Genomic DNA, 27,024 nt, shown 5'->3' with positions numbered 1-27,024 from the left:
TCGGGGCTCAGCGCGCGGCCCCGCCGAGCCATCTAGGTGCAGGCCCTGCGGGACGCACAGGTGGCCCCCGGGGACCGGCGCCCCGGCCCGGGCATGAGGCGCGGCGGGGCCGGCAGGAGCCGGAGGAAGAGCCGCCGCGGCTGTTGACCCGGCTGGCCGGGAACAGGGAGAGATGCGGAGCCGGGCTGCCAGCGCCCCCCTCCCAACGCCGCTGCTGCCGCTGCTTCTGCTGCTGCTGCTGCTGCTGCCGCCGTCGCCACTGCTGGGAGATCAAGTGGGGCCCTGTCGTTCTCTGGGGTCCGGGGGACGCGGCTCCTCTGGGGCCTGCGCCCCCGTGGGCTGGCTCTGCCCAGCCTCCGCTTCGAACCTCTGGCTCTACACCAGCCGCTGCAGAGATTCGGGTATTGAGCTGACTGGCCACCTGGTGCCCCACCACGATGGCCTGAGGGTCTGGTGTCCAGAATCAGGGGCCCATATCCCTCTTCCGCCATCCCCTGAAAGCTGCCCCTGGAGCTGTCGTCTCCTGGGTATTGGAGGACACCTTTCCCCACAAGGCAAGCTGACCCTGCCTCAAGAGCACCCTTGCTTAAAGGCCCCGCGACTCAGATGCCAGTCTTGCAAGCTGGCGCAGGCCTCAGGGCTCAGGGCTGCGGAAGGATTACCAGAGGAATCTATGGGTGGGCGCAGGAAAAGGAATGTGAATACAGCCCCCCAGTTCCAGCCTCCCAGCTACCAGGCCACAGTGCCTGAAAACCAGCCCGCTGGTACCTCTGTTGCGTCCTTAAGAGCCATTGATCCAGATGAGGGTGAGGCAGGTCGACTTGAGTATACCATGGATGCCCTCTTCGATAGCCGCTCCAATCATTTCTTCTCCTTGGACCCAATCACTGGTACTGTCACCACAGCTGAGGAGCTGGATCGTGAGACCAAGAGCACCCACGTCTTCAGGGTCACTGCACAGGATCATGGTATGCCCCGACGGAGTGCCTTGGCCACACTTACCATCTTAGTGACTGACACCAATGATCATGACCCTGTATTTGAGCAGCAAGAATACAAGGAGAGCCTCAGGGAGAACCTGGAGGTTGGCTATGAGGTGCTTACAGTCAGGGCCACCGACGGCGATGCCCCTCCTAACGCCAACATTCTGTACCGCCTGCTGGAGGGGGCTGGAGGCAGCCCCTCAGAAGTCTTTGAGATCGATCCTCGCTCTGGGGTGATCCGAACCCGGGGCCCTGTGGATCGGGAAGAGGTGGAATCCTACAAATTGACGGTGGAGGCGAGTGACCAGGGCCGGGAGCCAGGCCCACGGAGTTCCACGGCTGCTGTTTTCCTGTCCGTGGAAGACGACAACGACAATGCACCCCAGTTTAGCGAGAAGCGCTATGTGGTCCAGGTGCGGGAGGATGTGACCCCAGGAGCCCCAGTTCTCCGCGTCACAGCCTCGGATAGAGACAAGGGCAGCAATGCCCTGGTGCACTACAGCATCATGAGTGGCAATGCTCGGGGACAGTTCTACCTGGATGCCCAGACGGGGGCCCTGGATGTGGTCAGCCCGCTTGACTACGAGACAACCAAAGAATACACACTACGGATACGGGCCCAGGATGGTGGCCGGCCCCCGCTTTCCAACGTCTCTGGTCTGGTGACGGTGCAAGTCCTGGACATCAACGACAACGCCCCCATCTTTGTCAGCACCCCTTTCCAGGCCACTGTCCTGGAGAGCGTCCCTTTAGGCTACCTCGTTCTGCACGTCCAGGCCATTGATGCTGATGCTGGAGACAACGCCCGCCTGGAGTATAGCCTGGCTGGAGTTGGGCATGACTTCCCCTTCACCATCAACAATGGCACGGGCTGGATCTCTGTGGCCGCTGAGCTGGACCGGGAAGAGGTTGACTTCTACAGCTTTGGTGTAGAAGCCCGAGACCACGGCTCCCCGGCACTCACCGCCTCAGCCAGTGTTAGCGTAACCATCTTGGATGTTAATGACAACAACCCGACCTTTACCCAGCCAGAGTACACGGTACGGCTCAACGAGGATGCAGCTGTGGGCACCAGTGTGGTGACGGTGTCCGCCGTGGATCGTGACGCTCACAGTGTCATCACCTACCAGATCACCAGTGGCAACACCCGGAACCGCTTCTCTATCACCAGCCAGAGCGGAGGGGGGCTGGTTTCCCTCGCCTTACCACTGGACTACAAACTTGAGCGGCAGTACGTGCTGGCGGTGACTGCCTCTGACGGCACGAGGCAGGACACAGCTCAGATCGTGGTGAACGTCACTGATGCCAACACCCATCGCCCTGTCTTCCAGAGCTCCCACTACACAGTCAATGTTAATGAAGACCGACCGGCAGGCACCACCGTGGTACTGATCAGTGCCACGGACGAGGACACGGGTGAGAATGCCCGAATCACCTATTTTATGGAGGACAGCATCCCCCAGTTCCGAATTGATGCGGACACCGGGGCCGTCACGACCCAGGCTGAGCTGGACTATGAGGACCAGGTGTCTTACACCCTGGCCATCACTGCTCGGGACAACGGCATTCCTCAGAAGTCTGACACCACCTACCTGGAGATCCTGGTGAATGATGTCAATGACAATGCCCCCCAGTTCCTGCGGGATTCCTACCAGGGGAGTGTCTATGAGGACGTGCCACCCTTCACCAGTGTCCTGCAGATCTCGGCCACCGATCGCGACTCCGGTCTTAATGGCAGGGTTTTCTACACCTTTCAAGGAGGGGATGATGGAGACGGTGACTTCATTGTGGAGTCAACATCGGGCATTGTGCGGACCCTGCGGAGGCTGGATCGTGAGAATGTGGCCCAGTACATCTTACGAGCCTATGCGGTGGACAAGGGGATGCCGCCAGCCCGCACACCCATGGAAGTGACAGTCACTGTGTTGGATGTGAATGACAACCCCCCTGTCTTTGAGCAGGATGAGTTTGATGTGTTTGTGGAAGAGAACAGCCCCATCGGGCTGGCCGTGGCCCGGGTCACAGCCACTGACCCAGATGAAGGGACCAATGCACAGATCATGTACCAGATTGTAGAGGGCAACATCCCCGAGGTCTTTCAGCTGGACATCTTCTCGGGGGAGCTGACTGCCCTGGTGGATTTGGACTATGAGGACCGGCCTGAATATATCCTGGTCATCCAGGCTACATCGGCTCCCTTGGTAAGCAGGGCCACCGTCCATGTCCGCCTCCTTGACCGCAATGACAATCCACCAGTGCTGGGCAACTTTGAGATTCTTTTCAACAACTATGTCACAAACCGCTCAAGTAGCTTCCCTGGGGGTGCTATAGGCCGCGTGCCTGCCCATGACCCTGACATCTCAGACAGCCTGACATACAGCTTTGAGCGAGGAAACGAACTCAGCCTGGTCCTACTCAATGTGACCACAGGAGAGCTGAGACTGAGCCGGGCGCTGGACAACAACCGGCCCCTGGAAGCCATCATGAGTGTGTTGGTGTCAGGTAAGGAAGATGCCCGGTGGTGTTGGGGGTGGGAATAGTCCTTGGGAGAGGCCTGGACAGCCACTGGAGGTGGAGTGTCATCCAAGGAGGAGCTGGTGACCCAGCTCTACCAGGTGGAGAGCCCAGAGGTTGAGAGATCAGGAACCAGGCTGAGAAGAAACCCCAGGAATCCTGGCAGCTGGTGCAGGCCCCGCCTGCTGCCCCAGGCTGGGCCGGGCTGCTTTGGTTGGCTGCCCCCTGCCTACCAGACTGTGACGTGGTGGGGGAAGTGTTGTGAGACTGCCCTGACTGTGGATGCCAAGAATTGTGAGAAAAAAAAAAGGGGGCGGGGGGGGGGGGGCGCATGGAAGACTGGAAGGCTAACCGAGCTGGGGGAGGGGAGACAGGTTGGCCCCTCGGCACCCCTGTCACCCTCGTTAGGATGGCCCTGTGATCTCACACAGCCCTTGGCAGGTCACAGGGCTCCAGGGACACAGGGTCCCTCCAAGGGGTCAGGACCCTGCTGTCCTCTTCTCTCCCCCTCCGTCTCTCAGCAGAGCGGCAGAATCGGCTGACATGGCTTTGTCTAGAGTGGTTCTTTACCCTCCAGGAAGAAAGGGCCTGGCTTGGCTGCCCCTTCAGAGCTCCAGGCAGGAAGTAAAGCCAGGGGCTCATTGTCTCTGCCCAAACAGACCTCACTGTCCTGAGTTCTTGGTTGAGGTCTGGCTTGGTTGGGGGAGGGGCCGCGGTGAAGCCAGGGCAGATGGACCTTCTTGTCCCCAAGACTCCCCGTGGGCTGTTCTTGGGATGCTAGGCCTTCCTTGCTGACCACGAAGGCCTAGTTTCAAGAAAACAGGCCTGGGGATCAGATTGCACCAGGACCACTGAGCGTTGAGGGCAGACTCCGGGGTCCTAGAATTCTAGGGGCGAGGGAGCCTGGCCGGAACCCAGACTGGGCATTCCTGCTGCTTGCCCAAGCGCTCAGCCTGCAGACACCCCAGACAGCAGGACTTGGAGAAGGCAAGCAGGACTGGGTGACAGTATTTCATCCTTTCTGTCAGCTCTGGGGCTGAGAAGCAAGGTGGGGTGAGGCAGACTCGGTAGCCAAGTGCCTTCCTGAGTCTGGGAGTTGGGACTCAGGGTGAAGGAGGAAGAGACTGTTAGCGATTTTCCCAGGGGTGAGCACAGATGGTCCACTCCAGGCAGTTTCCACCCATCAGGGAAGGGAAGATGGCCTCAGACCCCTTCCTGCTCATACTTCTTGCTGGACAGATACTTCCTGGTCCCGCCCCTCAGGTGGCTGCAAGGACCCGGGAGAAGGACCTCTCAAAGGCTATATGGATCAGGCTTCGAGCCACCCCAGGCTTCAGGTCCCCTCTAGGAGGAGGGCGCTAGGAGCACCCCATCTGTGCCTGGCACTGGAGGCAGATGAAGGGCCTCTCCCTCCTGCCCTCCACCCAGAGCCTTCTGGAGTGAATCTGGCTAGACATCCGGGGCCAGTGTGGAGGCCGGCCCCACTCAGCTTTGCTTCCCTACCAAGGCACACAGTCCAAGTCCCCAACCTCCAGGCTAGAGGGAGGGCTGGGGCAGCACCCAGTGCCACTGTGGCTGGTCTTTTTGCCCTTGCCCCCCTCCCCCAACGGCCCTGACCCTTCGAGGCAGTCACCAAGGCAACCCCAAAGTTCAGGAGGCTGGGTGAGGGGAACTAACGCCCACTGTCGCTTTGTCTTCCTTCTCTGGTTCTTTGTCCCGTCCTTCCCTCCCACCCTGCCCGTGGGGACCCTCCTGCACTGCCTGTCTGTCACCTCCTCCCCAGCTCCGTCACTTTCCTTCCTTCTCCTTCTCCCCGTCTCCTCCATTGCTGGCTCTTTTCCTAGGGCCTTTTGTTTTTCCTGTTGGTCTCCCTGTTTGGATCTCGCTTCCCTTCTTCCCCATGGCTGCAGCTGCCCCAGCCTGGGCTCCGTGGCTCCCTGCAGCCCGAAATGGTCCAGGCTGCTGCCTTCTTCAGACACCCCGGAGAACCTGCCCCAGGCCTGCTCACCTCCCAGACAGCAGAGCCTCTGCCAGAAGAGGAAAGGCTGGGGAGTCTGCTTCTGGAATCCTCCTGGGTGCAGCTGGCAGAGGCCTAGACCCAGGTGGTATTTCCTGGGTCAGAGCCCACCCCAGCTCCTCTGTCTGAAACAACTCAGGGCGCACACTGGTCACTCCTGTTCCCAGCCTGCCTCTGCACCTGAGGGGAGACCCAGGACAAGGCAGGAAAGAAGGACAAAGAGGAAGGAGGAAGAGCAATGGCTTGGTTGCTGGGGTGGGGACAATAACAGAGGGGCAGGTGGCCACAGATGGTGGGCCAGATGGGATCAACACAAGCGTGCTGAGAGGGCCACAGACAGGCCTGGGTTGGTGGGGAGGACACGCAGGCGTGTCGGTTCCCAGGGCCAGCAGAGCTTCCCTCGCTCATTGGCCCAGGAGCACCATGGAGAGGCCTGTGTTGCTCTCCGTCTGGAGGAACTTCCCATTCAGAAAACACGGGGCTGTGACATCAGCGCCTGCTCAGCCCTGGGCCCCAGTGCAGGCTTCTGCCAGGAGGCAAAGGAATCTGATCATCCTGGGGACCTAGGGGCAGGCTAGAGGGCTTGGAGGACTGTGGGCTGTTGTCTTGGTACCCTGGGCAAAGCAGGAGGGCAGAGGGGAGCTGTGGCTTGGCAGCAGGCTTTTCAGTGACAGGAAGAGATCACAGCAATGAGGCCGCAGGGCGGGGAGGTGGTGGGCCCAGGGCACAGCTGAGGTGGATGTCTGCCTGGGCTCAACTAACTCCCCGAGGTAGCAGCCGCCCGAAGGAAGTGTGACATGCACGAAATAGAGTTCCATATGTCTTTCCTACTTCTGCCCCAGTAACACTGGCTCCAGCTCCATCCCAGCTGGGTGCAAGTTTTGGCATCTGATTGGAGTGTCTGCTGCCATGTTTACTTTCTGTGGGTGGTTTTTTTTTTTTTTTTTTCAAGACAGGGTTTCTCTGTGTAGCTTTGGTGTCTGTCCTGGAACTCGCGCTGTAGACCAGGCTGGCCTCGAACTCACAGAGATCCACCTGCCTCTGCCTCCCAAGGGCTGCGATTGAGCATGTGCCGCCGCCACCGGCTTGCTGCTGTGTTTTCAAGACACTTTTATGTCCCAGGGATTCTCATTTTTTTTTTTCTCATCTCGTTTTTACCGAACACGCACTCTGTGTGAGGCATTGTAGTAAACAGGAAAGCCCCTGTAACTCTTCCAAACCCCGTCCCTTTCTCTGCAGCCCAGTTTTCGTTTGTAATTGAAACAAAGTCCATTCCCATGTGTGTGCACATTCAGGTGTGTATGCCCTTCTGAGCTGAGGGTGTGTGGGCGGGGTGAGACACCAGGGAATGTGTTCGTGCTTAGCTGTTTATAAGTGAGTGTGCTGCCCGGGGGTATGGCAGGCAGACCTCTGGGTACACCTTGGTAAGCCAAGTCGGTGATGAGTAACTAAGAGGCCCGAGTGCCAGAGGAGAGACCAGCCCAGTGGGTCTCAGGGCGGAAGCTGCTGCCCAGGCTCTTCCACGTCTGCTCAGATTCCCCACCCCCACTCACCCTTTCTTTCTCCGGCTTGGAGCAGGGGGTGGTGCCCTCACTGGTTAAGGTGGCTCAGCTGGATTTCCCGGGGTGGGGTCCCCCAGACAACCCAGAGTTGGGTGGGAGGAAGGCTTTGTGGGAGAGGTGTTGCCGTGGGGTTAGCAGGCTTGCATGGAAGCAGTCAGTCGTGGAGCTGAGTGCAAGGGGGACCTGATGGCCCACTGACCCAATTCGTCTCCCACGCCCAACCTGCTACAGCATGTTGAGAGGCAGGGTTATAGTAGAGTTGAGAGGTGCAGAGTAAGGTGTGGGGGTCTCTCGTGGTACTCTGGGCCCTCTAGAAAAGTAAGCAAGGGTCAAAACACAGTTTTGGGGGAGAACCCAGAGACTGGTCGCAGGGGACAGGGCTAATACTGAGTAGGGTAAAAGGCATAAACTCGGGAAGGCAGTTCGCGCATCGTGCCAAAGAGTAGTGGGAAAATATGCAGAGAACGGTTTTGAAAAGTCATTTTCTTAAGCACATATGGGGTGACCCTCAAGGAGCGACTTGCCCACAAGCAACACATCTCACTAGCCACCTTTATGCCACCTAGAAAAAGGTTTTCTTGGGTACCTTGTAGGGTGTGGGCTGGATTTTAGCCTATTTGCGCGCCCTCTATTCCTGAGGCTCCCTCCTCCTAGTGATCCCTCCTCCTGATGCTCCCTCCTCTCTCCTCCTGGTGCTCCCTCCTCCTGGTGCTCCCTCCTCCTGGTGCTCCCTCCTCCTAGTGATCCCTCCTCCTGATGCTCCCTCCTGGTGCTCCCTCCTGCTGGTGCTCCCTCCTCCTGGTGCTCCCTCCTCCTGGTACTCCCTCTTTCTCCTGGTGCTCCCTCCTCCTGGTGTTCCCTCCTCCTGGTGCTCCCTCCTCCTGGCACTCCCTCTTTCTCCTGGTGCTCCCTCCTTGCTCCCTTTTCCTGACTCCTCCTCTGGGGCTGTCATACACACTAACTCCTTCCTCTGCTCAAAGCCAGGGTCTGTGGCTTGGCACTTCTGTGGCTTGGCACGTCTGCTCTGTCTACCTCAAGCCTAATGTTGATCCATGTCGCTTCTCTTCAGATGGTGTCCACAGCGTGACAGCCCAGTGCTCACTCCGCGTCACCATCATCACGGATGAGATGCTCACACACAGCATCACACTGCGCTTGGAAGACATGTCCCCAGAGCGCTTTCTGTCACCACTGCTGGGACTCTTCATCCAGGCTGTGGCAGCCACACTGGCCACACCTCCAGACCACGTGGTGGTCTTCAATGTGCAAAGGGATACTGATGCCCCAGGTGGCCACATCCTCAACGTGAGCCTGTCAGTGGGCCAGCCCCCTGGCCCTGGTGGTGGGCCACCCTTCCTGCCTTCAGAGGACCTGCAGGAGCGCCTGTATCTCAACCGCAGCCTGCTCACCGCCATCTCGGCACAGCGCGTGCTGCCCTTCGACGACAACATCTGCCTGCGCGAGCCCTGCGAGAACTACATGCGCTGTGTGTCCGTGCTGCGCTTCGACTCCTCCGCGCCCTTCATCGCCTCCTCGTCGGTGCTCTTCCGTCCCATCCACCCCGTCGGGGGCCTGCGCTGTCGCTGCCCACCCGGCTTCACGGGCGACTACTGTGAGACTGAAGTGGACCTCTGTTACTCCCGGCCTTGTGGACCCCACGGGCACTGCCGCAGCCGAGAGGGCGGTTACACCTGCCTCTGCGGCGATGGCTACACGGGTGAGTCCAGGGCGGGCACCATGGGGGCAGCCAGCATGGGGGCAGCCAGCATAGGGGCCGAAGCCACTCTGGTCCAAGCCCAAATCAGGCGCATGATGGGGCTGCCTCGTTCCTCCCGAGAGTATAAACCCCGGCTGCACCCGGCACTCTTAGATTCGACCACCGCCTGCTTAGGAAGTCAGAATGAGGAGCCTTCTGCCCACTGTGCAAGCCCCCCACCCCCACCCCCACCCCGGCACATGCACGCCTGCACACATACCCACCGAGACTGTGTAATTGAGGTCAGTCCTGCACCGGGGTTTGTGTTCCAGCCTTGCCACTAATAGCGGTGTGAAAACGAGAGTTACTTAGCTCCTCTTCCCACAGTATTTAAGATGGAGATAACCAATTTATTTAGGTCAAAAGTGGCTTGTGAGGGCTCATGTAAATAATCTGACAGAACGTGGAGAACGCGGGCTCGTGGGAAGTGTTGGCTTTTGTTTTAAGTGCTGAGGTGAGGTGATTTGATCCGGTTCAAGGTGCTGCTGGCCTAGGACCAGGACTTCATACTGCTGAGTGAATCCCTTCATTAACTTGCAGCCAGACTTTCCCCACCCAGGCATTGGAGGGAGGCACCCGGGAGCTGGGGTTTGGAGGCATGCGAGTTCCAGAACGCTGGACTGGGTAGCCCTGAACAGAACGGCGCCATGTCTGCCTCCCGATTGGCCGGTGGCTGCAGGTCTCTTCACACCCTGCCCCTCCCTATAGGCTGGGCTGCTCCTCCACACACTGGCTCCTTTTCCCTCCCCGACTCCCAGGCCTCAGGTCCTCCAGCAAGCAGCTGGCTCACTGCCTCTGCTGGTAGCAGCGTAGGCAGACTCAGTGCCTCCTGCTGCATCCGCCTGCCCAGAACCCGCCAGACTTGACTCTTCGGTGGTGCTGCTGCTGCTGGGGGGTGGGGGGAGAGGGGAGGGTGAGTTTGGGAGAAGGGAGGGGAGTCTTTGTCCGGGAGGATGGGGAAGGGGGCTTAGAGTAGGCGCATAACAGTTTCCATGGAAACAAGAGCCAGTCACTAGGCACAGGAACTGAGAACCTATCTCTAGAATCAGAATGGGGAGGGAGAGAAGGGAGCGGGTTTTCCCATCTGATGTCTGAATTTTCACTCCTCTGATTCCTCATCTGTCCTCAGGCTCGGGCCCCACTCTCTCTCTTGTTTGAGTGCCTAGGGGTCCTTAGTTCAGACCCAACGTTCTGTTCATAGCGAGTCCCCGGCTTGCTTCACACCACGGACCCCGACCCATCACTCCAATAGAAGTGGAGAGCTGGTCACATCTCTAGGGAAGAAAACTGATCTCCATCCCTGACAGGAACAAAAGCTCCAGCGGGAAAGGCAGAAGCGTGGGGGCTGCCTCGGCCCCCAGCCTGTTCCCTAGGTCCTACCTTTCGAGGCATTTGCCTCTGCAGGGGCCAGAGGCGTGGGACCAGGGCCCCTGACAGGTGTGGGGGAGGACTGGAGAGCATCAGGGAGCTTGCAACAGGGCGTATGTTGGAACTGCAGTGAGAGCGCTCTGAGGGGCCGGTGGATGGTGGATTCCGGCCGCACAAGGGGAAGTGGGAACGCTTGTGAGAGTCTGGGAGGGGTCACGGGAGACATCACCAGGGATGGATCAGACTTCTGCCACTGGCTATATCCAAGAGAAACAGTTTAAAACAAGGTTAATTTTGTCTCACGGTCTCTGCAGTCTCAGTTCTAGTGGCCGGCTCCTTTGCTATAAGCCAGTCAGAGAGGCAGAGCATCGTGGCAGCAGAGTGTGGGGTAGAGCAAAGCCGCTCGCCCAGGTGAGACGGGGCCTGGGACAAGACACAGCCTCTTACGGCATCCCTCCAGTGACCTGCTTCATCCTGCTACACTCCTTCTCCTGATGTCCCCAGGACTTTCTAAAACAGCACCACCAGCCAGGGCCAAGCCTTTACCATCTGAGCTCTTTAGGGGGTCAGATGGAAACCACAGTAGGGGGACCCCCAGTCGCCGCCTCAGCGTCTCACCCTGCTTGTCCTTCCCCCACAGGTGAGCACTGTGAAGTGAGTGCCCGCTCAGGCCGCTGCACTCCAGGCGTCTGCAAGAACGGGGGTACCTGTGTCAACCTGTTGGTGGGAGGTTTCAAATGTGACTGCCCGTCCGGGGACTTTGAGAAACCCTTCTGCCACGTGACCACACGCAGCTTCCCCGCCCGCTCCTTCATCACCTTCCGTGGCCTGCGCCAGCGCTTCCACTTCAGCCTGGCCCTCTCGTGAGTGAGCAGGGCCCCGGGATGGCAGGGCACTGTGAGCGTGTGGGGCACCTCCTGGGAGGGGGTGGGGTAGCAGATGAGGCAGTGAAAGTACCAAGAGCAGCTGTTGACAGAGCACTTGGGGTGTCCTCACTCTCAGGAGCTGCCTGGCACCCTTCCCCAGCCCTGGAGGATGGGGAGCCAGCATGCCAGGGTTCTTGTTTGGGCTCATCGTCTGCATTCTGACTCTATAGCCTTGGCCGAAGTGCCAGCTTTGGTGCTGCTTGGATGGGTGGGGTGCCAGCACACAGGTGGGCGCCCCATTCCTTGCCCCCACACTCAACCCCCTGTACAGGTTTGCTACCAAGGAACGAGATGGACTCCTGCTGTACAATGGGCGCTTCAATGAGAAACATGACTTCGTGGCTCTCGAGGTGATCCAGGAGCAGGTCCAGCTCACCTTCTCTGCGGGTGAGCCCGATGCCTCATGTCCTCTCGCGCATCTCCTAAGGTCTCAGGTCTCCTGGCCCCTGACCTCAAGCCGCATACTTTCGCCCCCAGTCCAGCCTGGACCTGACCCCCATTTCTAGACATGCCCACCTCTCTGCCACTCCCAACCCTCTTCCTGTGACCCAGCTTACCCGGTCCTTTCTCTAGGCGAGTCAACTACCACTGTGTCTCCATTTGTGCCCGGAGGGGTCAGTGATGGCCAGTGGCACACAGTACAGCTGAAGTACTTCAATAAGGTGGGTGAGCACAGAGAAGCTAGAGGGCCCTGTTCTTGGCTTATGTGTTTACCTAGACCTGGGTGTGTTTGGGGTTTTTTGTTTGTTTGTTTATTTGGTTGGTTGGTGTTTTTTGGTTTTTGTCTTGTTTGTTTGTTTTTGTTTTGAGACAGGGTTTCTCTGTATAGCCTTGGCTGTCCTCGAACTCACTCTGTAGCCCAGGCTGGCCTCAAACTCACAGAGCTCCACCTGCCTTTGCCTCCCGAGTGCTGGGATGAAAGGCGTGCGCCACCTGGGTGGTATTGTGACTGGTCCTAGCTCTTGTGCCTGGGAAGAGGGAGGGGCTGTGCCATTGGCAGGGGCCTTTCCATCCCACTGGGTAGTCCTTGATGGTGGGTGTAGGTGTGTGGAGAGGTGCAACTCTATGCTGGTGTCCGTGCCGGGCTCCTTGTCTACTGCCTCCCTTCTCTGTCCACAGCCACTGCTGGGCCAGACGGGGCTTCCGCAAGGCCCGTCCGAGCAGAAGGTAGCTGTGGTGACTGTGGACGGCTGTGACACCGGGGTGGCCCTGCGCTTTGGAGCTACGCTGGGCAACTACTCCTGTGCTGCCCAGGGCACCCAAGGAGGCAGCAAGAAGTAAGGACGAACGGACAGAGGGAGGGAGGGACAGAGGGAGGGAGGGAGGGCCAGGAGGGAGGGAGAGGGTGGTGCCGCTCAAGGGACTAGGGCTTTGGTGTGGGAACCAATCAGATGTCCCCGCTCCTTACGCTGGTCAGTGTTGGGGAGTCAGAGTCCGGCCTTGGTGGGCTGAGGGGAGGGAATGTGAGCTGAGAGCTCATCTGTCTCTATGGGGGCTCTATAGAAGTACCTGCACTTCCTGTCCTCCAGGGCCTCTGGGCCTCCGCCCAAGTTCTCCCTTTCTTGGGGATGGGGGTTGGGGATGGGGAGAACCATAACCGTAAACCCATGTCTCTCCGTGTTTTTCATCCCTAGGTCTCTGGACCTGACCGGGCCCTTGCTGCTGGGTGGGGTGCCAGATCTGCCCGAGAACTTCCCCGTCCGGATGCGGCACTTCGTGGGCTGCATGAGGAACCTTCAAGTGGATAGCCGGCATGTAGACATGGCCGACTTCATTGCCAACAACGGCACCGTGCCTGGTACGGGAGACCTGGGGGCAGGGGCGGGGCTGGGAGCCAAGTGCCGAGAGGGGCGGCTGGGCACGGCACGGGAACACCAGCCTGCGTGGTCTCCCAGCCAGTGCCTCTGGTTTGCGGAGCCCAGGCCTGGGGTCCGTTGAGTCCCTGCCCTTTCCATGCCAGGCTGCCCCACTAAGAAGATCGTGTGCGACGGGAGCACTTGCCGCAACGGCGGCACCTGCGTGAACCAGTGGGATTCGTTCAGCTGCGAGTGTCCGCTGGGCTTCGGGGGCAAGAGCTGTGCCCAGGGTAGGAGCAGCCGCCGCCAGAGGCTGGGGCCCTGGGTGCTGCCAGATGTCTGGGATCACCGGCAGGGCTGGGGCAGGCTCTGGGCAGGGCTCCGGGAGCTGGGCTGTGGGCGGAAAAGCGTGTCTGGGCAGAGTTAGGGAAAGGTAGGCAGGAGACAAAGGGCCTAGTCAGAGACAGGCCCTGGGCACAATGTAGGGCGGGCCCGGGGCAGGTAAGTGCTCCGGAGGGCGGGGCAGTGAGGGGATCGGGTCCGGGGAGCGCCAAGGCCCTATCTCCCACGGAGCCACTACAGTTCCTGCTTCACACTGCTCTCTGCCCTTCAGTCACTTTTCATCTGCCTTCCCAGAAATGGCCAATCCCCAGCGTTTCCTGGGCAGCAGCCTGGTGGCCTGGCATGGCCTCTCTCTGCCCATCTCTCAACCCTGGCACCTCAGCCTCATGTTCCGCACACGCCAGGCGGATGGCGTCCTGCTACAGGCCGTCACCAGGGGGCGCAGCACCATCACCCTGCAGGTGATGCAGGGCACGTGGGAGTGTGGCAAGCCCCGGCCTGGCTCGGCTCGGGCTGCAGGATCCTTCAGGGGGTTGGACCCAGGTGGCTGGGCAGGGTTTGGGGGAAGTGAGACGTTGGCCGGGCCCATTCGGTGGATCAGTACTGCCATCTATTGGGCATAAGGGAAATAAGCAGTCTTTCCTCTGCCCACAGCCAGGCAGTAGTAGGCGATTGGTGTGGAGGAAGCAGGGCAGAGGACTGGAAGAAGAGCCTATTGAGGTGGTCAGCTGATCTCTTTTCCCCCTTGTACAGCTCCGGGAAGGCCACGTTGTGCTGAGTGTGGAAGGCACAGGGCTCCAGGCCTCATCTCTGCGTCTGGAGCCAGGCCGGGCCAACGATGGTGACTGGCATCACGCACAGCTGGCACTGGGAGCTAGTGGGGGCCCTGGCCATGCCATCCTGTCCTTTGACTATGGGCAACAGAGGGCAGAGGGTAATCTGGGCCCTCGGCTGCACGGGCTGCACCTGAGCAATATTACAGTCGGGGGAGTGCCTGGTCCAGCCAATGGTGTGGCTCGAGGCTTCCGGGGCTGCTTGCAGGTGAGCCAGCCTCCTCCCCTGACTTCCCATCCCATCTCCACCCGGAGCCCTGCTCCACTGAGGGCCAGTGTTGCTCTTACCCCCCCAGGGTGTGCGGGTAAGTGAGACACCCGAGGGCATCAGCAGTCTGGATCCCAGTCGTGGGGAGACCGTCAATGTGGAGCCAGGTTGTAGCTGGCCAGATCCCTGTGACTCAAACCCGTGCCCTGCCAACAGCTACTGCAGCAACGACTGGGACAGCTATTCCTGCAGCTGTGACACAGGTAGGCTAGGGACCCTAGGGAACGGGCCTGTGCCAGGGCTCACACTCTGTCTCTGACGTGTGACCCGGGCCAGTCCCGTCTCTGAGCCATCTCCTGCACGTCAGGGGTGCGAGCGATGTTTGGAGCGTAAGGAAGGAGATGAAGAGGTTAGGTGGGAGAGAATGCCAGCAGAGGACAGGGGCTGATCCTTTCCCATCCTTCTCGTCCCAGGTTACTATGGTGACAACTGTACTAATGTATGTGACCTGAACCCATGCGAACACCAATCGGTGTGTACCCGAAAACCCAGCGCACCCCTTGGCTACGTCTGCGAGTGTTTACCAAATTATCTTGGGCCGTACTGCGAGACCAGGTAGGTGGGTCAGGGCTTGTCTCTGGTGTCACTCTGAGCCTTAGGAGTCCTTAGGCTGAGCTGCAGAGGTCGGAAGGACCCCGTGGGGTTGAACCAAGTGGGAGAGGTTGTGGCTGAGGGGGGCTCATGCCTGTTTGGGTTCCCTTCTTCAGGATCGACCAACCCTGTCCGCGTGGCTGGTGGGGACACCCCACATGCGGACCGTGCAACTGTGATGTCAGCAAAGGCTTCGACCCGGATTGCAACAAGACAAGCGGCGAGTGCCACTGCAAGGTGACAGTCCCAGAGGAGCCCCTGCTGTAGCCACCCTGTCCTCCATCCTGCGGCTCTGGCCCTTCCTACAGAGAGCCGAGGGCCCTGTGCCTTTGCCCTACTGGGCATTGCAGGTGGCAGCGTGTCCGCATTATCTGAGTACCAGGGGACCCAGGGTGAATAGTGAACCACTGAGCCCTGGAAGAGCTATATGGGCTGTCTGCAGCCTGTTCTGAATGCTTGGCTTCTCAGTAAAGAGTTCAGCTCCAAGTCAGTACCCGCTGTTGAGAATGTTGAATCCTATTCCCACAAGGACCCAGGGTAGGGAGATGCTCTCTAGGGAGGCCACAGCTTGAAGGATCCACTAGCATCCAGGAAAGACGTCTTGACCCAATATGACCCCCTTCTCCCCTCCCAGGAGAACCACTACCGGCCCCCTGGCAGCCCCACCTGCCTCTTGTGTGACTGTTACCCCACCGGTTCTCTGTCCCGAGTCTGTGACCCCGAGGATGGCCAGTGCCCATGTAAGCCTGGGGTCATTGGGCGCCAGTGTGATCGCTGTGACAACCCTTTTGCTGAGGTCACCACCAACGGCTGTGAAGGTAGGACTCTTGGGACGGATAGGTTCCCTCCTCACTGTATGCCAAGAGCTTGCACTCCAGGAGGCCACCCACAAGGCTGGCAGTGGGTTGGGGATGTTGGAGGAAGGTCGGGGAGCCTGGAGAGAGCCACTCACAGGTGACCCTGTGTCCTTCTCTGCAGTGAATTACGACAGCTGCCCACGGGCCATAGAGGCTGGGATTTGGTGGCCCCGGACACGCTTCGGGCTCCCTGCTGCTGCCCCTTGCCCCAAAGGCTCCTTTGGTAGGTTTTAGAGGACTACGATGTGATATTGAAGACTTGATCTTTACTGTTGGTAGAATAAAGACAGTAAGCCCGTAGCTTGTGGATCCTGGGGCCCCGCTTTCTGGTTCCTAGCTCCTAGAGACCTCGGGTCACCTTCCTTCATTCACCCCTCAACCCAGGCTGGCCAAGAGTGCTTATATCCTAGACTGAACAGAACTGTTGAAAACCCTTCGTGTATCGGGAACAGGGTTGGGTGCTAAACCCAAAGATGAATCCCATGGGCCTCCACCTGCGGCTAACTACCTAGTACTGGAGTTTTGCCGCATTCAAGGGAGGCAGTCCTGAAGGATACTGAGTGCTGGGTACTCTTCCAGCCACAGCATGGGGGGGGGGGGGGTTGATGCTGGCCCTTAGATTAGCAATGAGCAGAATCCATAGAAGGTAGCAGAGTGCAGGGTGGGAGCTGAGTGGAGGGGGACAGTGATATCTTGGGGGCGTGGTGGGGAGGTTACAGACCTCTGTTCCCATGGCCTCTGCTTGTACTGATTTTGCAGAGGGTTTGGGCTCTAGAGTTATGTACACCTGTCTTCTTCTTTCCTTGTGGGCTGCTTGTTCCTGTGTGGCTCATGAGGTGCTCCAGGTGGATCTGGGGACTTCCTGTGTCTCCCTAGGCCCCACCCTCTTGCTCCTTTCCTCCAGGGACTGCTGTGCGACACTGTGATGAGCACAGGGGATGGCTCCCCCCAAACCTCTTCAACTGCACGTCAGTCACCTTCTCGGAGCTAAAGGGCTTTGTAAGTGGACCCCCTGGTCTCCTCCTCTTTTTCAACACCCCTGTCTTGGGCAATGGAGCTTCTGAACCCCACTCCTGTTCTCCTGAGGCTCCTCCCCTCAGGGGCCACCTCTTCCCCCCCAGATCCCCACCATCCCGTCTGAACCTCTACCCTTCCGCCCCTCCATCCAGGCCGAGCGGTTGCAGCGGAATGAGTCAGGCCTGGACTCAGGACGCTCCCAGCGGCTAGCCCTGCTCCTGCGCAACGCCACACAGCACACCGCCGGCTACTTTGGCAGTGATGTCAAGGTGGCCTACCAGCTGGCCACACGACTCCTGGCTCACGAGAGTGCCCAGCGGGGCTTTGGGCTGTCTGCCACTCAGGATGTGCATTTCACTGAGGTGGGGCTTGAAGTAGGCGTGGTGGGGCCCAGTGAGAGATCCCGCTCCTGGCGATCTTAGGGGACAGAAGGGGATACCTCCCTACCGTAAGGAGCCCCACCCCTGGCATGAGGCCTTCGTGAGAGCCTGTAAGCCTTGGTGCGACACAGGTGGTTCAGAGGACCTCCTCTTGCAGAATCAGGACTCAAGTGCCTGGCAAAGGCTGCTGGTATTGATTGAGGTGTGGGCTGACCCGAAGCCGAGCCCTGCCTGTTCTACCAAGAGCTTAGTCTTCTCAGGGCACCAAAAGGGCACGTAACAGGAGGAGGCGTAGGAGGCATAGGAGGACACACTGGGAGCTCTGATGTGGAGTGTGAAGGAAGGCTTAGAGGCAGAGCACCCTGACGGGAGTGGACGGCATGACGCACAGGGCTTCCCAGGGGAGGCGGTGGGGACTGCGGAGGGAGGGTCGTAGTGGGTGGGTCTGGGCCAGGTCGGGCTGGAGCTTGGTATGAGGCTGACCACAGGCACATGCCCGCTGTGACCATGCCCATCTCCAGAATCTGCTGAGGGTGGGCAGCGCCCTCCTGGATGCCGCCAACAAGAGGCACTGGGAGCTAATCCAGCAGACAGAGGGTGGCACCGCCTGGCTGCTCCAGCACTACGAGGCCTACGCCAGCGCCCTCGCCCAGAATATGCGGCACACCTACCTGAGTCCCTTCACCATCGTCACACCCAACATTGGTGAGGTGGTGCTGGGCTGGGGAGGGGCTTGTGGGGAGGGCCCCACCCCCATTCCGAAGGGCCACCCCACCCCCATTCCGAAGGGCCACCATGCGAGGGTCCTACCCCCATTCCGAAGGGCGGAGGGTCCCACCCCCATTCCGAAGGGCCACCATGCGGGGGTGGAGGACGACGTTCTGCCCGCCCCACTTGCTGGGTGGGTGGGTGGGGGACGACGTTCTGCCCGCCCCACTTGCTGGGAGGGTGGGTGGGAGACGACGTTCTGCCCGCCCCACTTGCTGGGTGGGTGGGTGGGGGGACGACGTTCTGCCCGCCCCTCTTGCTGGGTGGGTGGGTGGGGGACGACGTTCTGCCCGCCCCTCTTGCTGCCTGACTTGTGACCATGTTCCCCTCTAGTCATCTCCGTAGTGCGCCTGGATAAAGGGAACTTCGCCGGGACCAAGCTGCCCCGTTACGAGGCGCTGCGTGGGGAGCGTCCCCCGGACCTTGAGACCACGGTCATCTTGCCGGAATCTGTCTTCAGAGGTCAGCAGGGAACGCGGATGGGGCGCCAGCTTGGCCTGGGGTACCCGTGCGGCCAAGCTGAGTGTAGCAGCGCTTGCTTGCAGAGATGCCTCCCATGGTGAGGCCCGCAGGCCCCGGCGAAGCCCAGGAGACCGAGGAGCTGGCTCGGCGGCAGCGGCGGCACCCAGAACTGAGTCAGGGAGAGGCGGTGGCCAGCGTCATCATCTACCACACCCTGGCTGGACTGCTACCCCACAACTATGACCCCGACAAGCGTAGCCTGCGGTGGGTGGCCAGGACGAGGCCTGGGAGGTTGGGGTTAAGCAGGCGAATGGGAAGGGGTATCTCGTGGCCGTCTTGGTGACTGTGCCCCTTTCTATCATCAGAGTCCCCAAACGCCCAGTCATCAACACACCCGTGGTTAGCATCAGTGTCCACGACGATGAGGAGCTCCTGCCCCGTGCCCTGGACAAGCCAGTCACAGTGCAGTTCCGGCTGCTGGAGACCGAGGAGCGGACCAAGCCCATCTGCGTCTTCTGGAACCATTCGATCCTGTGAGCCTCTGCCACCCCCATTCCCGTGGCTTCGGACCAGGAGTCTGGACGGGGGCCCGCCCTGGTGCCTCCCTGACTCGGCCTCCTCCTTGCAGGGTCAGCGGCACTGGTGGCTGGTCTGCCCGAGGCTGCGAAGTCGTCTTCCGTAACGAGAGCCACGTCAGCTGCCAGTGCAACCACATGACAAGCTTTGCCGTGCTTATGGACGTGTCCCGACGGGAGGTTGGACTCTGGGGGGGGGGGGGCGGGGTACCCCGGAGCTGTGGGTGGGGACCGAGCTGAGGGGCTGGGTGCTCTGCTCGGCCTTGCTCTTCCTTGACCCCCCTGGCGCTCATCCCTCAGAACGGTGAGATCCTGCCCCTGAAGACTCTGACATACGTGGCCCTCGGAGTCACCTTAGCTGCCCTGATGATCACCTTCCTCTTCCTCACCCTTCTTCGTGCCCTGCGCTCCAACCAACACGGCATCCGACGCAACCTCACAGCGGCCCTGGGCCTGGCCCAGCTCGTCTTCCTCCTGGGGATCAACCAGGCTGACCTCCCTGTAAGATACTTCCTCTCCCAGAGACCTTCCCCACTTCCGGCCCCACCAAGGCTCCCTGGTGACCCCTCTCCAGCCTTCTCCCGTCCCTGCTCCCACAGCCATGAGTTGATGGAGGGCCCAGGGCGGTACCCGGCCCACAGTTTGCTCTTCCCTAGTCCCCTCTCAGTGTTCCAGCATCCCAGATGTTCTTGCGTAGAGCCTGGGCTTCCCCTGAGGCAGCACACCCCACCCGGCCTCCCTGCCGCCGCCGCCGCCGCCGCCGCCGCCGCCACCTCCCTCCCCTGGGTGTGCGCCAGGTACTGGCCGTCTTGGCTCCTGACCTGTGTCCTGGCCCTCAGTTTGCTTGCACAGTCATAGCCATCCTGCTGCACTTCCTGTACCTCTGCACCTTCGCCTGGGCGCTGCTGGAGGCCTTACACCTGTACCGGGCCCTCACAGAGGTGCGAGACGTCAATGCCAGCCCCATGCGTTTCTACTACATGCTGGGCTGGGGCGTTCCTGCTTTCATCACAGGTATCCTGCCTCCTTTCCTGGCCCTGGGTCCATGCCATGTACCCCAAACCCACAGCTCACATCCTGAGACTCTCCCCTCCCCCTATATTTGGACGACCTGGCATTAGGTGTGAGGGGTGGGGCTTCTTCCTGGAGAGGGGAGTGGACTACCGGCCCTTCTAGAGGCTCCACACCTGGCTCTGGGACCCTTTGACTGCAGCTTATTTCCTCCCCGCTGAGCGCCTTGCTTGGATACCGTCTCCATGCTCCAGGTCTAGCTGTGGGCTTGGATCCTGAAGGCTACGGGAACCCCGACTTCTGCTGGCTCTCCATCTACGACACGCTCATCTGGAGTTTTGCCGGACCCGTGGCCTTCGCTGTTTCGGTAAGTGCCAGAGAGTGAGTTGGGGTGAGGAGGATGAGTGTGTCCTCCAGATCCCCCTTTAGGAAGAGCTGAGGCCTCTGGGCAGGGCAGAAAGCGTGCGTCTACGCTCTGTGGTCCTCTCACGTTCCTCTCCACCGCCCAGATGAGTGTCTTCCTGTACATCCTGGCAGCCCGGGCCTCCTGTGCCGCCCAAAGGCAGGGCTTCGAGAAGAAAGGCCCCGTGTGAGTATGGGCAGGTGGTCGGGCACAGGGTGGGCACCGGTGTGGAGGGTCTCGCGGCAGAACTCACCCGCTGCCCTGCCTGCCTTCCAGCTCAGGCCTGCGGCCCTCCTTCGCGGTCCTCCTGTTACTGAGTGCCACGTGGCTGCTGGCACTGCTGTCCGTCAACAGCGACACCCTCCTCTTCCACTACCTCTTCGCGGCCTGCAATTGTGTCCAGGTACCCGGCCCCACCCCACGGAGTGGGAGGGAGCACGCCTGGGCGTGGGCCTCGCTGAGTGCGCCAATCATTGCTGTCTGCCTGCCGGCCAGGGCCCCTTCATCTTCCTCTCCTACGTGGTGCTCAGCAAGGAGGTCCGGAGAGCACTGAAGTTCGCCTGCAGCCGCAAGCCCACTCCTGACCCTGCCCTGACCACTAAGTCCACCCTGACCTCGGTGAGGGAGCCTGGGCCTGAGCACAAGGTGTCTCGACGTGGGTGGGGGCGGGGCGGGGGGGAGCAGGCCCATAGAGCCTGTTGGTTCTCTGTGCGTTTGACCTGGGCACCCTTATCTCCACGTCCCTTCCTCTCAGGAGGAAGGGGTACAGTGGCGTGTGTGGCCTTGGGAGGAGAGACTGTCACAGGAAATCCAGGGCACTTGGGGGTCTTCATCATTGCTAGGCCCTCGGGTGAAGGCAACACAAGAGCCTTCCACTTTAAGACCTGGCCATATGGGGGGGTCGGACTTGGGGCAGACTTTCTCGCCTGGGGCCCATCCCTCCAACTCTCCCTCTCATTGACCTGTCTGTCTCCCCGCCTAGTCCTATAACTGCCCAAGCCCCTATGCCGACGGAAGGCTGTACCAGCCTTACGGAGATTCAGCTGGCTCACTGCACAGTGCCAGCCGCTCAGGCAAGAGCCAGCCCAGCTACATCCCCTTCTTGCTGAGGTAAGCCCTGGGAATGGGAGCGCTGAGAAGGAGGGAAAGACCATGCATGCTAGAACCAAGACCAACCAGCTGCTAGAAACAGAGTGTCTCAGACAGTGGCCAACACAGGTCACTGCTTAGATCAGAAGCAATAAAGGACACAAGGTAGGACATGGGAATCCCACTAGAGAGGCCAGACTGATCCCTACAGCGTGATCTTGTCTTTTTTCTAGGGAGGAGTCCACACTGAACCCTGGCCAGGGTCCTCCTGGCCTGGGGGACCCAGGTGGCCTGTTCCTAGAAGGTCAAGACCAGCAACACGGTGAGAAGAGAGGGCCCTGGCTGCCTGGCAGGGCAGGGGCCTAGCTTTTGCTGAGGGTGGGCTGGGCAGGTGGGACAGTTGTGATCCCCTCCCTGACCTCCCAGATCCCGACACGGACTCTGACAGTGACCTGTCCCTGGAAGATGACCAGAGTGGTTCCTATGCTTCTACCCACTCATCAGACAGCGAGGAAGAGGAGGAGGAGGAGGCCGCCTTCCCTGGCGAACAGGGCTGGGACAGCCTGCTGGGTCCCGGAGCTGAGAGACTACCCCTGCACAGTACCCCCAAGGGTGGGCCAGCACCAGGGCTGCAGCCTTTGGGGGGCATCGGAAGCCCAAGAGCCTAGGGCTTCTTGGAAAACAGAGCTGGGGTGGTGGCTGTCCTGGCTGCCTGCCCTCTCTGGGACTCAAAGGCTTCCTTCCTTTGACAGAGGTGGGTCCAGGGTCCGGGAAGGTCCCTTGGCCAGGAGACTTTGGGACTACAACAAAGGAAAGCGGTGGTGGCGGGGCCCTGGAAGAGCGGCCACGCGAGAATGGGGATGCCCTGTCTCGGGAAGGGTCTCTGGGGCCCCTTCCAGGCCCTTCTACCCAACCCCACAAAGGTGAGTGAGTCTCGCCCAGCTGCTTCACTCTCAGCTTCCTGCTGGGGGCTTCTCTAGGATGCCCCAGCGCTTCCCATCCACAGCCCAGGGTACCCATCTCCTTGTCCCCAGGCATCCTCAAGAAGAAGTGTCTTCCCACCATCAGCGAAAAGAGCAGCCTCCTAAGGCTGCCCCTGGAGCAGGGCACGGGGTCTTCCCGGGCCTCCACCGCCAGCGACGGCAGTCGGAATGGACCCCCTCCCCGCCCGCCACCCCGCCAGAGTCTCCAGGAACAGCTCAATGGGGTCATGCCCATCGCCATGAGCATCAAGGCAGGCACGGTGGATGAGGACTCATCAGGCTCCGAGTGAGTCGGGTTGGGTGGGAGGCACAGGGTGTGACCTGCAGAGGTCCTGGCTGGGGCAGAGCTGCCTCTGAGCTCCATCCGGCTACTCTGTTAGGCAGTTGGAAGACGATAGATGGGCTGAGCGGAGTCCAGCTCCCTTGTGTGCCCAGACTCCATGGTGCTCTGTTGGGGAGTATCCCAGACCCCCCCCCCCCCACTGGGCTTTAAGCGCTGCAGCCTAGTCCTGGGCAGCATGAGAGGGTGGGCGCTGGGGCCGCTTTTCTGTTTCTTTCTCTGGTGGAAGCTGCTCCCTGTCTCCTCTGCTGCTGCGGCTAACCCTCTGTCTGCCTTCTCTGCCACTCTCCTCTCCTGCCTCTCCAGATTTCTCTTCTTTAACTTCCTGCATTAACCCGGGGCCGGTGTGTTCCTTCATCCCGAGGCTCCCTCCCTCTCCCCCGCTGCGCTCATGCCCCATCCTGTCTTCTGCTCTATCCTGCCCCTGCTCCCTTCTGCCTGCCGAAGCAGCAGCAGCGATGAAACGTCCATCTGAGGAGCCTGGGCCTTGCACCTAAGGCCATCTAGTGCCAAGTCCCTCCCCCACCTCCCCCTCACTGCACTTTGGACCCCTGGGGCCAACATCTTCAAGACAAAGTTTTTCAGAAAAAAAAAAAAAAAAAAGAAAGAAAGAAAAGAAAAGAAAAAAAAAGAATTAAAAAAAAAAAAGGATCTCTACTCTTCATGACTTCAGGGATTAATTTTTTTTATACGCTGGAAATGGACTCCCCTTTCCCTTCCCAAAGAGGATAGGACCTCCCAGGACGTGTCCCAGCCTTCTTCAGTTTCCCATCTGCTGTGCCTCTGGGAGGAGAGGGACTCTGAGGGGGCCTGCCCCTCCTTTGCCATCACCAAAAGGAATGGACAAAGCCACACGGACCAGGGGCAGGAGCCCCCACAAGGTTGCGCCGGACAGGCCTCAGCTGGCGAGGGGTCAGGACCAAAAAGGCACTCGCCACTGGCCAACTCCACCGCTCCCAGGAACTGGAGAGCCCTGTCCGGCCAGGGGCAGAAGGACTCATCGCCCCTGGACCCCCAAATGCTGCATGAACCGTTTTAAGGGGAAGCCTGTGCCCCCGCACGGGGAATGACTACCCCGGCCCCTTCTCCTTCTCCTGGACTCTGGCCACGTGCCACAGCCCAGGCGTTCACTCCGTTTGCTGACCCCAAAGTGCTTCATCTCCCCTGCCCGACCTCCGGGGCGGCCCAGTCACCCTTCAGTTGGGGTTCTTTGCTGTGTGTGTGGCACCCACCGGGAGGAAGAGGAAGCACAAAGCTGCCTTGGTGGCCCTGAAGGGGTCTCAGGCACAGGTTCCAAGTCTGGGTTCTGGTGCCCATTCACCCCCACCCCCGCGCCCCTCCCAAATCAGACCTGCTGTGGCCTCTGAGACATGTTCTATTTTTAACCCCTTCCTGGAATTGGCTCTCTTCTTCAAAGAACCAGGCCCTGTTCCTTGTTGTCCCCACTCGACCCCAGCTCCCCGTGAAGAGAGAGTTAATATATATTTTTATTTATTTGCTTTTTGTGTTGGGATGGGTTTGTGTCCAGTCCCAGGGGGTCCGATGTAGCCATTGCAGGCTGGGTGAGTGTCTAGCAGACCTGGATTTGGGGGCTACCATCCTTCCTCTTCCTCTATGGCTCCCCTCAGTTTTTGACAGCCGCTGTTCATTTGAGTCGCCCTCTTCTCGAAGCATGTGTCCCAGACTTGACACCGACCCCCTCCTAAAGCAGGTGGCTAGAGCAAAGGCTCCTGGTGGGAAAGATGTTCCTGCTCCTCACTTGGAAGGCTGGCCTTTCTGCCATGGATTCTCACCTGCCCTCTGCCCTCTCCCCCCAGCAATTCCTGTAAAGGGTTAAAAATTTAACTGGATTTTTTTTTTTAAACTACTGATGACTTGACTTAAAAAAAAATACAAAGATGCTGGATGCTAACTTGATACTAACCATCGGATCGTACCGCTTGATTGTTGCTGTAAATACGGTAGAGTTTTGTTTTTGTTTTTGTTTTTGTTTTTTCCTCCCCATACTACTGAATAAACTAGTTCTGTGCAGGCACTGTGCCATATCCTTGGCTTTTGTGTTGCGATCTGGGTGGAGGCCTGGATTTGGGGACCAGCACAGGTAGAGCCTTGAAGTTCCCACGAGGACAGAGCCCTGAACCTGGCTGTTTGAAGGAAGACAAGGTGGGTGGGTAGGAAGGTACCTTTTCCCCAGGATAAAGGACTGGCATGGCCCAAGAGCCTCCACCTATCAGACCGAGGCCCAGACAGGAACGAATTTTCTGGGGCAGAATTCAGTAGAGAGGGAGAGATGAATGGCAGGTGGAATCTGTGGGCCATTTTTTGTTGGTTCTATTGGGGAACGAAGCATATACTCATTCTGGGGATAAGTGTGTGCTTGGTAACATCGCTTCTAGTCCCACGTTTTTGCTTGTCAGAGGTCCATCCAACAAAATGGGACTCACCGTGGGGGCAGCATAGGGATGAAATGATCAACAAACCCCAGAAGCAGGCGAAGTGGCCTCATCTGCCTGAGCCTTAGTTCCTCGGTCTACAAAATGAGGACAGTGGTAACAGCATTCGCCTAATTGAGCTTTTATGAGGATTAAATAACTTAACACATGCAAAGTGCTTAAAACAGTTCACAGTGCATAGCAAGAGGCCAATAAACAGCTGCGTTCCCAGCTGTTGCTTGTGGGCTGGAAGGGGTGGTGGACAGAGATAGGAAAATAGAAATCCAGGCCGGGGGCTGGAGAGATGGCTCAGTGGTTAAGAGCACTGGCTGCTTTTCCAGAAGTTCTGAGTTCAATTCCCAGCAACCACATGGTGGCTCCCAACCATCTACAATGAGATCAGATGCCCTCCTCTTCTCTCTGGCTCTCTTCTCTCATGCAGGCAAGTAAAGCTCTCATATACATAAATAAATAAATCTTAAAAAAAAAAAAAAAAAAAAAAAAAAGAGCCGGGCGGTGGTGGCGCACGCCTTTAATCCCAGCACTTGGGAGGCAGAGGCAGGCGGATCTCTGTGAGTTCGAGGCCAGCCTGGGCTACCAAGTGAGTTCCAGGAAAGGCGCAAAGCTACACAGAGAAACCCTGTCTTGAAAAACCAAAAAAAAAAAAAAAAAAAAAAAAAAAAAAAAGAAAGAAAGAAAGAAAGAAAGAAAGAAATCCAGGCCAAAGGAAAGGAGGCAGGCAGGATGCTGAACAAGAAAGGCAACTATGGCAGGTAGGCACTACCAGATGAATGACAGACACTTCAGCAGCTTTGGAGCAATGTTGGGTGGAGGCAGAAACTCAAGACTGACCCAGTGTGAGAGGGGAACATGCCTTGCCGGCTCCAGCCACCAGGTGGCAGCAACACAGGGGTCTGCAGTTGGCTTTGCTTCTTCACCACCCACAGGGACTTGGATCAAAAAAAAAACATCGCCACCTACTGGCCATGTGTAGGTATGTGTTCTTCGACTTGTTGACTGTACAGATGCCAGTCAGAGCAGGAGATCACCAGCTACCCCTGTTCCCTGAGTTCTGTGTGGTGACCTATCCACTCAGAGGATGGAGGCCCAGACTGGAAAACAGGACAATCAAAGCCTGGAAGACCCCAGGAGATCAAGGGGACTCAGCTACTGACTGGTTGGTAAGCTTGCCGTCTCTATGGCCCACCTAAGAGAACTCCCCCAAAGTCTCATTAGCACAGAGCCCTGGGCCAGGCTGACTGAAGGAAGAGGAGGAAGGCAGGAGGCTGGGGAACACACCTGAGGCTCTGTTGCCTCGTGCCAAGGCCCTCCAGAACACAATAGGTGGCATCTGGGTATCTGCCCCCCTCCCCCACATCGGTTCTTAGAATTTCAGCAGCTGTAGGAGCTGGTGCTCAAGATTCAGGGAAAGAAGGCAGAAGAGGCAGTCCCCGCGGTGTGTGTGGGCCTTGTGTGCTTACAGGCGTGTTAAATGAATCTGAAGATCAGCCATAAAAGGGGAAAGAGCCCCCGAATGTGGGGATGGGGCGGAGCACCCAAGGCCTAAGAGGGGCACTTGTGGGCATCTAGGCATGGGTGAGATCATCGCCAGCAGTGCCCTCTCCTGTTGTCAACTGCCTTTGGGAAGTTTCCTCTCCACAAGGAATCGATTTAGTTCTGACTGCAAGAGTCCAAGGCCACAGAACCCGGGAGAGCCTACGCGGGACTTTCAACAAGAACCCACCACCCCA

General features: G+C 59.1%; 1 protein-coding gene across 4 annotated transcripts; it reads left to right on the top strand.

Annotated features, from left to right (window-relative positions):
- Positions 1-49: 49 nt before the first annotated feature.
- On the top strand, positions 50-24,876 carry Celsr2 (cadherin EGF LAG seven-pass G-type receptor 2). 4 transcript variants are annotated; one of them, XM_042279729.2, is made up of 34 exons: positions 51-3,485; positions 8,146-8,793; positions 10,841-11,063; positions 11,398-11,513; positions 11,700-11,788; positions 12,246-12,403; positions 12,761-12,924; positions 13,087-13,212; positions 13,559-13,725; positions 14,018-14,305; positions 14,394-14,568; positions 14,779-14,920; positions 15,073-15,193; positions 15,591-15,774; positions 15,935-16,036; positions 16,718-16,812; positions 16,983-17,192; positions 17,732-17,915; positions 18,312-18,440; positions 18,524-18,704; positions 18,806-18,973; positions 19,069-19,195; positions 19,316-19,516; positions 19,855-20,029; positions 20,281-20,393; positions 20,536-20,615; positions 20,706-20,832; positions 20,925-21,047; positions 21,412-21,539; positions 21,752-21,840; positions 21,945-22,130; positions 22,271-22,441; positions 22,553-22,787; positions 23,567-24,876. In XM_042279729.2, the coding sequence occupies exons 1-34, from the start codon at positions 173-175 to the stop codon at positions 23,571-23,573; spliced, it is 8,745 nt and encodes a 2,914-aa protein (XP_042135663.2). In that variant the 5' UTR covers positions 51-172; the 3' UTR covers positions 23,574-24,876. The 4 variants fall into 4 exon arrangements, with proteins under 4 accessions (XP_015853624.2, XP_042135663.2, XP_006979532.2 ...); XM_006979470.4 differs by having other exon boundaries at positions 23,148-24,876; XM_076574824.1 differs by lacking the exon at positions 23,567-24,876 and adding an exon at positions 23,292-23,454.
- The last annotated feature ends 2,148 nt before the right edge of the window (positions 24,877-27,024 follow it).

This window comes from Peromyscus maniculatus, chromosome 6 (assembly GCF_049852395.1).
Source record: "Peromyscus maniculatus bairdii isolate BWxNUB_F1_BW_parent chromosome 6, HU_Pman_BW_mat_3.1, whole genome shotgun sequence".
Lineage (NCBI taxonomy): Eukaryota > Metazoa > Chordata > Mammalia > Rodentia > Cricetidae > Peromyscus > Peromyscus maniculatus.
This window is presented reverse-complemented; position numbering and strand designations above follow the sequence as displayed.

What these genes read in the sequence shown, in the direction of transcription:
- Celsr2 (XM_006979470.4), top strand. Translation starts at nt 173, where the DNA reads ATGCGGAGCCGGGCTGCCAGCGCCCCCCTCCCAACGCCGCTGCTGCCG. An exon ending in GCAGCACCATCACCCTGCAG is followed by an intron (nt 13,726 to 14,017) that starts GTGATGCAGGGC and finishes CCCCTTGTACAG; the next exon opens with CTCCGGGAAGGCCACGTTGT. An exon ending in GCCGGAATCTGTCTTCAGAG is followed by an intron (nt 18,441 to 18,523) that starts GTCAGCAGGGAA and finishes GCTTGCTTGCAG; the next exon opens with AGATGCCTCCCATGGTGAGG.